This window comes from Emys orbicularis, chromosome 9, assembly GCF_028017835.1.
Source record: "Emys orbicularis isolate rEmyOrb1 chromosome 9, rEmyOrb1.hap1, whole genome shotgun sequence".
Classification (NCBI taxonomy): Eukaryota; Metazoa; Chordata; order Testudines; family Emydidae; genus Emys; species Emys orbicularis.
Window position 1 is genome coordinate 79307193 of NC_088691.1, and position 9823 is coordinate 79317015.

The window sequence follows — 9823 nt, forward strand, 5'->3', positions numbered from 1 at the left end:
TTCACTGTGATGCAGCTGCAAAAAAGGCTAATATCATTCTGGGGTGTATTAACAAGAGTATGTAAGATATGGGAGGCAAGTGTCCCACTCTACTTGGCACTCAGGAGGCCTCAGCTGGAGCACCGTGTTCAATTCAAGGGCACCACACTTTAGGAAAGAAGTGGAGAAATTGGAGTTCAGAGGAGAGCAACAAAAATGATAAAAGGTTTAGAAACCTGACTTACGTAGAAAGGTTAAAAAATGGGGTATGTTTAGTCTTGAGAAAAGAAGACTGACAGGAGACCTAATAATAGTCTTCAAATATGTTAAGGGTTGCAATAAAGAGGATTATGATCAATTGTTCTCCATGTCCACTGAAGGTAGGAGAAGTAGTAATGGTCTTAATCTGTAGCAAGGGAGATTTAGGTTAGATATCAGGAAAAACTTTACCCTGATAGTTGGAGTTATCCTCTGGAATAGGTTTCTGGGGAAGTTGTGGAATGCCCATCATTGGAGGTTTTTAAAAACAGTTTGGACAAACACCTGTCAGGCATGGGCAGTGGGTATAAGCCTCCCCTAAGCCTCCTCTAAACCAAGCCCTGGCCCTGCCCATGCTCTGCCCTCTCCCCCAAGCCGGCAGGAGCTCAGCTGCACCACCAGCCGGAGGCCAGTGGGCTGGCACTAGGGGCAGCCTGGCGGCCCGGGGCAGTTCAGCCAGGGCTCCTCTGGCCGCGGGGGGAGAGGGAGCACTTAGGGCTCCGGTGGACAGGGTGGGGCAAGCGCTCAGGGCTCCTGTGGACATGGGGTAGGGGCGGAGCCTTGGGCAGAAGGGGAAGCTGTGTGGCTAGCCTCCCCGAAGGGGGGGCTCACGCGCCGCTAACACTGTCAGGATGGTCTAAGTTTACTTGGTCTTGCCTCAGTGCAGGGGGCTGGACTCATTAATTTCTTGAGGTCCCTTCCAGTCCTACCTTTATTTGGTTCTATAATACCTGTGTTGGGAGCTGGTTGCTTTGTGGTGCTCTTCTGGAGGCTGGTCTCGGTTCTGGGTTCTGTGGTCCCATCAGATTTTCCTGCTGAACTCTTGTCTTGAGGCGACCTAAGCAGGTGAAAGGCAATGTGATCAGACTTTAGGGGAAGGGCTTTTTACCCATAGTGCCTTACTAATACCCATGGTTAAGTCAGATGGCTTGCCATCTCCTAAGGCCCTATTGCCAAAGACAAAATGCTACACTTAGCTGGCTGTTTAGTGGCTTATATGAAATAAATGGGTACTCTTAATGTAGTTCCTACTGGATAGGTACCCATATTATAACAGCCCCATGACTATCCTCATTAATCAACAAGAACAGAACACACAGTAATAGGCTTATACTGTAGCAGGGAAAATTTCAGTTAAATATTAGAAAAATATTTCTTGTATAAGGTCCTAATTCTGCCCTGTGAAACATGTACAGAACTTTCACTAAAGGCAAGGAGAGTTGCACATAAGTTATCAGGGACAGAATTTCAGTTTCACAATGGAATATGTGAGTAAGGAAAGCTATGGAATCATCATCACTGGGAATATTAAGATGTAGGTACCCCTCTTGATGAATAACCAATTTTGCTGTGAAATTAGGGTGAGAGAAATCTACATGACAATGGATCATGGTTCTTTCCAACCAAATGATCATAATATAACTAAGGACCAACATCTGGAGAAGAGTGAAAGCAAAGACGACAGTTAATTGTACTGATTGTATTGACTATCTGGTTGTACAGTCCCCATATCAGGAATGGTTACAGCATGCCACAGCTCAGACAATAATACAAACAAATTAACTTTTATGTTGAAGTAATAATTCAGCTACAGCCTGCTCTAACTCCCATTGAAATCAATGCAAATAATTCCACTAAGTTCAAATGGGAGTTGAAGTGGGTCCTTCCTTACCTGCTTAATGTATCTAATGATGTGGAAATTTCTCTTCTAATTCCTCCTAGTACTTTGGAACCTGTAACATACAAAAATCACTAGTATTTATACTAGATTGTATCTGTAAACTAGTAATAAGCATAATTCTGACCTGCTCTAGAAGACTAAAGAATTGTATGTTGACATGAATGTAAATTAAAAACAAAACTTGTTTTGTACTGAATTAAATACAACCAACAAGGCAAATGCCCTGTCTTAAATGAGAATGAGAGTAAACTCCTTTTCCTGGCTTCAGATAAGGGTGACAACCTTCCCTTCCCCACCTGACCAGTGATTTTATGGTCCAGAATATTGAGGCAAAAGTGCTCAAATTTGGGTGTCTATAGCCAGGGCCATCCATAGTGGGGTGCGGGGCCCAGGACAACCCCCACTCCTCCGGCCCAGGCCCCGCCCCCACTCCACCCCTTCCCCCAAGCTCCCGCCTCTTCTCTTCCCTGCTCCACCCCTTCCCCCAAGCCCCTGACCCGCCTCTTTCCGGCTTCTGCCCCCTCCCCTGAGCAACACCGGGAGCTGGTGGGGCGGGCTGGGGCTGGGTTGCTCACTGCTGCCGGTGCCAGGCCTCCCGCTAGTTCCCCAGGACCCCACATCCCGAAGCATGGGGCCCCCTAAAGCGCAGGGCCTGGGGCGGTTGCCCCAGTCTGTCCTATGGACGAGATGGCTCTGTCTATAGCTAGGCACCTAAATCTGTAGCTAAGTACCTAAATGAAGTTAATAGAGAATGTGTGTGCTCAGCACCTCTGGAAAATCAGGCTACATATTTAGGAGCGTAAATATAGATTTAGGTGTCAAAGTTTAAGCATCTAAAACTGAAAATATTGCTCTGACCCTATACCCCATTTTTCAGTGCACCTCTCCTTCTTGCCCCAAGGTATTTACTTCCTTTTCCTACATGCTCCAGATCACTGCCTCCTCCCTTGTTGTGTGCACTGATTTTTCCTTTCCCCTATACGCCCAATGCACTACAACCCCAGTCTCTAGCAAGGATGGAATTACATCATAGTTGTACCTGGGCCTGGAGCTGGCTGTTCTGTGACCCCATCCTGGAGGCTGCTCTCTGATTCCACCTCTGTGGAACTCCTGTCTTCAGATGAGCTAAGCAAGTTGAAAAGACAGTATGTTCAGCTTACAGGGGAAAGACACATCTCTGCATAGCATTATTGTCTCACTAATGACCACTGTTTATAATAGATGGCCTTATTTCAGTCTAAAGGAATTCAATTTCCCTCTCCTTGCACAAAGAAAATGCCACATTAGGAAGAACATTACTGTACTCTGTCTAGTTCCCAGTAGACATATTCATACAGTCCCTCCTCCTCCACTGGCACCTCTGCTGATCCTCTCAGCAGAGGTTCAAGGACTGAATAAGCATGAAGACTGAAATAAGGCTAACGTAGGAAAAATGGATACAGCTATGTTTATTCAATCTGGGAGTGGGGAACTGGAGGGAGGAGGAAAGTAACTAAAGATAAGGAGACAATCAATGAGGACAGAACAAGTCATAATAGATGTAAAGTGCTATGCTAAGAAAGTTATACAGGCCATTTGGTAGATGCAACATAGGTTACAAAATCATCTTGGCTACATTAGATGCTAGACATCTTCCTATCAAGGATGGTTTTGGGGAAAAACCTCAATATTGCCATGATGCAAGGAATGATGGACTAGATGACCCACTGGAGTACCGCATAAACACCCAGTGTTTCTAAGGTGATATAAGTAAGGATGGGTGGGGGATGAGGGAAGACAGTGAAAGCAAAGAAGATTCCCAAGTAGAATATTGGGCTGAATATTGTATTGCTAGCTCTAAGATCACGTATGGCAACTGCATAACACTGCTCAGCCCAGAATAAAGCAAATCAAAGTTATATTTCCATTTGCTTACCTGCTTCGTCCCTCGTAGGATGAAGATGAAGTTTCTTTTCTATTTTCCTTGGCATCTGTTGAATACAAATGTATACAGACTAGTTGGACTGCAAGATATGCATCCAAACATGCAAGCGTAACCCCCCTAGTATGTGAGCTGGACTAGAGGAAAGGTAAAGAATTTTAAGGTAAGGTATTAAGGCTGTATATACAGCGTCTCCCATTCTTTTTATTGTCCCCACAGCAGTAAATGGAAAGGCTACTCCATGTAAAGGACTCGGAGGGATAAAGTTTTGCCAAGAAGCCAGGTTCTTATAACTCTTTAGCTTCAGCTATCAACAGCGTGGCCCCAACATGTGCTTTCTCCCAATTCACTCTCCAGTCAGAGGTGCTCAGAACATTTCATCACAAGTGAAATTTCCAACTAGCTCCCCCTCTAGATGATGTCATAAGTGATCAAACAAATGAGGAAATGGCTAGAGCACCAGTGGCAGAAATCTTGTGCCAAGTCTGAATAGAAATTATTTTGCCATTGCTGTGCAAAAAGCAAAACATTTCTTTTTCTCCACCCTGGCATCAACAGTATCACACAGCAGGACTGATCAGGATAGATGATAATATTGTTAATCTCAGCTGCCACCACTCAGTTACAGAGTTAGGGTTTTCTTCTCCGTGAAGAAATTTCAAATTACTTTGCAGGTAACAGCTTGGATCTGGACTGAGAGGTCTGCTTCTGTGGCGACGGAGTGGTGTCTTGAGGGGACAAATGCTGAGTGCTTTCTTCTTGAGTTTCAGATGACGAGGGTTTGCTTTGGGTCACAACCTGTACACATTCTCCTTGGCTGGGCGGAAGGCCTGTGGGAAGTTCTGGGTTTGTTGGTTGAGACTGTCATTTTCCTACAAGGAGAGGAGTGCAGAGTGCCAGGAGTCCTTAAGGAGGCTTTTGCCAACCACTGACTTGTATCTCATTTTTCTGTTTTGGGAGATAATTGAAAAGGAGGTGGCAGAGCAACTCCGGTACTTTCTGCAGTTCTCATATTTCATTATCTTAGTCTATCACACTTTAGACCCTATTACAGACTGGACTGGGCCCTTTTAAGAGGACACTGCTCCAGCCCACCTATGCCTCATTAACAGTCTCTTGATTGGGTGTGACAGAGGGGAACTGGTCTCTGTAAAGAGCCAGAGGAGCGAGGACTCTCTGATAGAGGCTGTAATGAGTTGAAGGCTTCTGCAGGATACTGTTGACCAAGGGGAAGTGTTTGGGCCAGAAAGCCAGAGCAAGCTATAGAGAACTTGCAGGGACAGACCCTCAAACTAGAGGAGTTGCTTCAGCTAGGCTGGGCTGGGAGTGGCCTGCTAAAGTAGGGAAGATGCTGAGACACCAGATAAGTTTCTAAGCAGGAAGGCCTGGAAGTAAGGCTCCTGCAGGGAAGATCCAGAGAAACTAGAGGAGTTTTGAGACTATACTCAGGGAGGAGGGCTGTGTCCAGGATAAGATTTTTTTGTGTTTATTTTTATGCCAATAAAACTAGTCCCTAAGCTAGTTACTGAACAGAGAAAAGTCTTTCTGTAAATTATTGAGATAACCAAACAGGGAAGCAGAGACGGGGTGTGACAGTCACCCCTGACCACAAGGGGGTGCTCAGGAGGCAGCTGATGCTGTAACAGGCCCAAATCTGTAACTATCTGCACTTGTTTCTGTGGCTTTCCTAGCAATGGATAAAGACTGAATATCCACGGTGCTCTCTTAAATTGTCAGAGTCCTTGAAACTTGTGACCATGAGGTTTTGCTGGCACCGCTGCAGTTGCTAGTAGGGATCTTTGGGGAAAGTCCTAAGGGGTAGTTTTACAAAACTGCTCTTCCAGCCAAAGGACTCTCTGTGAACCAGGCTACTCTGAGTTTTTTTTGTAAATATTACTGTCTCTATGACTATTGGAAGTGTTAATGAGGAGATATTACTGCAGTGGGCTGATGGCACCCACGGCTACATTTCCGCCTAGCTGATGCAGCTGAAAGAATGAGCCATTCTCTTTATGAGACTAGGGTGTAAACAAAGGGAAGCTGTCTCAGTCTTACAAGTGAGATGATGTTGGTAAAGGGGAGATGCAGCTAGAAAACGGGAAAAGCCAATTTCCCCTCTGCCGGTCCAACAAGGGACTCCACACTGCGTCAGGCGGGGTTGGCAAGCGCAGAGGTTACTGGATCTAGAGTAGCTCAAGGAGCAGCTGTAGCTAAACGCCTTTAAAAATCTGCTTCTGCTGGGAAGCCCTGTTGGCTTGTGACCCCTGCCACAGCGCCCTAATTCCGCTACGGCCACCTCCAGACACAACCCGCCGGCAGTCCCAGTGAGAAGTGTCACGCTGGGCCACATCATCCCCGTGACCCAGGGGCCACGTACCCTTCCCTGTTCCCCGCGAGGCTGGCTGCTCGGCGGACCCACCGCGCTCCCGCCCCGCACTGCCGGCTCCCTCCATGGTGCGCTGCTACCTGCGGGGCTGCGGCCCCTTTAACACGCGGGGAGCCCCTTCCCGGGTCCTTGTGACGCCAACTGTTGTGCGTTCTAATCGCTAGGGAGACGGCGTGGCGTGGCGTGGCTCAGAGCCCGCCCCGCACCGAGATTTAAAGGGGCCGGCCGCTCCCAGCCCTGTGGGCTGCAAACTCCTTACCGGACTGCAGAGCAGCTCCACGGCCGCGTGTGCCCGCAGGCCGGCTATCGGGCACAGCCCCTGGGCTGGATGCACGTGCACAGGGGTCTGGCTTATTCTGGGGTTGGGCAGTGGAGGTGTTTGGTCGCGGGGCGAGGGGATGTATCTCCTCCTTCCCTGTCCCAATGGCGCGGGTTCGAGGTGGTCTCGCATTTGTGAAAGCGGTGGCAGTTCCTGTTTTCCACCGGCTCCCTAACCCGGTAACCAGCTGCTTCGCTGCACCCGCCCCATCGGTGTTTCCGCCAAAAGAACCAATAATGAAGCAAGTCTTAGGCCATTAAAGATCCCTTTGCATTTTCTGTAAAAGCAGCAAAGAGTCCTGTGGCACCTTATAGACTACAGACGTATTGGAGCATGAGCTTTCGTGGGTGAATACCCACTTCGTCGGATGCATGTAGTGGATGCTGCTTTTACAGATCCAGACTAACACGGCTACCCCTCTGATATTTGCATTTTCCGTAAGAGATCTCTGGATTGTTGTCACCTGTTTACCACCCTTTCCCCTAGAAGTGGCGGCTTCTCAGTGGTGCTGTACAAGTGTGTGTGACGTTTGTAAGTGCTTCAAAGTGTCCACCAGAGCCCGGATTTATAAAACTTGTGGGCTTTGCAGTATGCCCAGCATTTTGGGGAGGGTTATGGATTAGTAATCGGGGGGGGGGCTGTTTGAAAGGTTACTTGAGGGTTTTCTCTGGCAGTTGGAGCCATATGACTTCAATATTCATTTTGAAAAGCTCCAAAGGTATGGGGAAAAAATCTAAATAGTCAATATTCTAGCCTCATGAGATACAGGCGGGGGTGGTTGTTTTAAGAGACTCAGCAGGGTGTTTAAAAACAGTTCAGTACAACACAATCTACTGTAATCTGTACTCAATCTAATGTGGCAGGTAAAATTAAGCAGATATAATTTCACTTCAGTTTACACTAACAGCTTCTTAAAATAGCTTTGGTTTGTCAAATTTGAAGATAAAAAAAATACAGAAATTCTAGTCTGCAATAGGATGTCATGCTATAGGTGGTGACTAGAGGGAGATGTTGAATAATCTTTTGTCAGACTGTTTTGTTCAACCTCTAGGACTAAATTCATCCTTGGTGTAACTCCACAGAAGTCAATGGAGTTGTGTGTGTGAATGCTGTAATGCAGAACTCTGCTCTGGCTGGCATTGTTGAGTAATGCTGTTAAACTTCCTTGGGTGTGGACAGCAATGCGGTCTGTACTGCTCTTTTGCACTCCCTTGCAGTCTCTAAGGCTGCCTAATTGTTAGTCTTGGGGTGGGAGGCAACTTCTGAAGGAGAGGGAGATGCCATACTGATTGAGGGGAGTGGGAAAACAGTTTCAAAGGGAGTGCATTACAGTCTTACAACTAGAGATGGTTGAAAAATGAAACTTGTCTCAAATGTTCCTGTGGAATTTTTAGATTGAGAAAATGGGGGCGAATTTTTCACAAGTTTTTAACCAGCTCTAGTTACAACTCTTAGAGGAAGGATGTTCCAAACGGTTAAACACTAGCCAGGTTATGGGAGACCCCAGTTCAATTCCCTGCTCTGCCACACACTTTTTGTTTGTCACTGGGAAAGTCATTTAGGCCCAGATTTTTAAAGATATTTAGGCATGTAAGAGCCTCAGCCTGAACATGTACATACCTATTTTTAGCACCATAACATGAGTTTGAATCTGTTGGTCCTGGGGTTTGAGACTTGCTGTAAACATACCCTCTGTCAGTTAGGCATTGCAACGCAGACTGGAGCAGTGCCTAAGTGCCTCTAAAAATCAGTGTCTTTTAGTCTTTTTGTGCCTCAGTTTTTCTGTAAAATGGGGCTAATAACATTTCCCTTCTTTTTGGGGGTGTTGTGAGGATAAATACTGTAAAGACTGTGAGCACCTCAGAGACTATGGTGATAGGGGCACTATAAGTACATAAGAGCGAACTCCCTTCATAGAAAGGCTAACAGTCTCTTTTTCCCACACTAAGGTAATAACTCCTCAGCATACTATAACTGGGACTGACTGTGTGAAGTTGAACTCTTGAAACTTCTCTCTCTTATATGTGCACACACACATCTTATATATTAAAGAATAGATTGGAAAGTGAAGTAAATTACATTCATTGTATCTATAAGTACATTTTGCTTGCTTAGTCCTTTGTATGTACAGGGAGCACTTAGACACCAGTTTATCTGTGGCACTGAGTGTTGGTGCGTGTGATTACCTAACAGTCTTCTTCCAGACTGACGGATAACTGAATCATATGGTGGACTCTTCAGTATTATTAGGAACATTCATGCATGTTGTTATATATAACATGTTTCTCATTTATCTTATCTTTATTATCCCAACCCCTCTTTTTTAAATGTATAGCTAAGTCTCTTATTTGGTTAAATATGGACATTAGCTATGGATATCAATGTTTATTTAAAATATCCTAGCAGGATCAGCTTTTTTACATTTTTTTAAATTAACATATTTTTGGATTAGGAAGGTGATATTTTGTTTGTCTGGTTGGTGTCCTTTTGAGGTTTAAAATGTAAATCAAGTCATTTTAAAGAAGTAACCTCTTCCCCCTACTAAACAATAATGGGTCCTTTGAAGATGTTATACCTCATAACTCTTTTGCCAATCTGTGTCGTATGGGTGGGTCACAAAGTTAATGTGTATATTATGTCCTTAGTTATTGGTATGCACTAGGCTGGATTTTCTTGCAACCCTGAAAAACAATTTATAGTGGTGGTGTCATGATGTACTACGTCAGCAATAGCAAGTATCATTAGAATGCATCTCCAATAATTTCTCTGTTTGCAGTTTATTGAGACTAAGGCTTAGTCTACACTAGAAAAGATTTGCTGGTGTAGCTAATATAGACAGTTTCTACCAGCAGAAATATGCTTTTTTATTGTATAGCTTATACAAGTTCCCTAAACAAAATAAGTGATAGTGCGGATGCATATCAGCAAAAGCTTTATAACATTAAAAAACCAACAACCAACCCCCCCCCAAACACCCCCCGACACTATCATACTGGCAAGTTTCTAGTGTAGACCTGTCCTATGAAATGTTTTATGTGCTAATTTGATGGGCCTCCACACAACTCAGCATTCTTACACAGAGGAAGATAATCATTCTGACATCCTGCCCTGATTGGAGACTCAATGGCAATGAGGTTTTTTTTTCACAAGTCATGTTTTATGGTTTGTGGGTAGGTCACTGATCCCAATCTGATTGACTTGCTGTCATCCTACTCCAGTTCACTTGCAGGGCTGCTGGAACAATTTTTATAGTGGGGGAGCTGAGAGCCATTGGACCAA

General features: G+C 45.2%; 1 protein-coding gene across 1 annotated transcript in view; it reads right to left on the bottom strand.

Annotated features, from left to right (window-relative positions):
• Nucleotides 1-6292, bottom strand: part of ERICH6 (glutamate rich 6) — a 39053-nt gene extending 32761 nt beyond the window's left edge. The window contains exons 1-5 of the mRNA XM_065410538.1: nucleotides 6217-6292; nucleotides 3834-3888; nucleotides 2958-3043; nucleotides 1910-1970; nucleotides 948-1075 (exon numbers count right to left, since the gene is read on the bottom strand). Of these exons, the coding sequence (XP_065266610.1) occupies nucleotides 948-1075; nucleotides 1910-1970; nucleotides 2958-3043; nucleotides 3834-3888; nucleotides 6217-6292 (406 nt within the window). The remainder of the gene's footprint in view (nucleotides 1-947; nucleotides 1076-1909; nucleotides 1971-2957; nucleotides 3044-3833; nucleotides 3889-6216) is intronic.
• Nucleotides 6293-9823: the final 3531 nt, after the last annotated feature.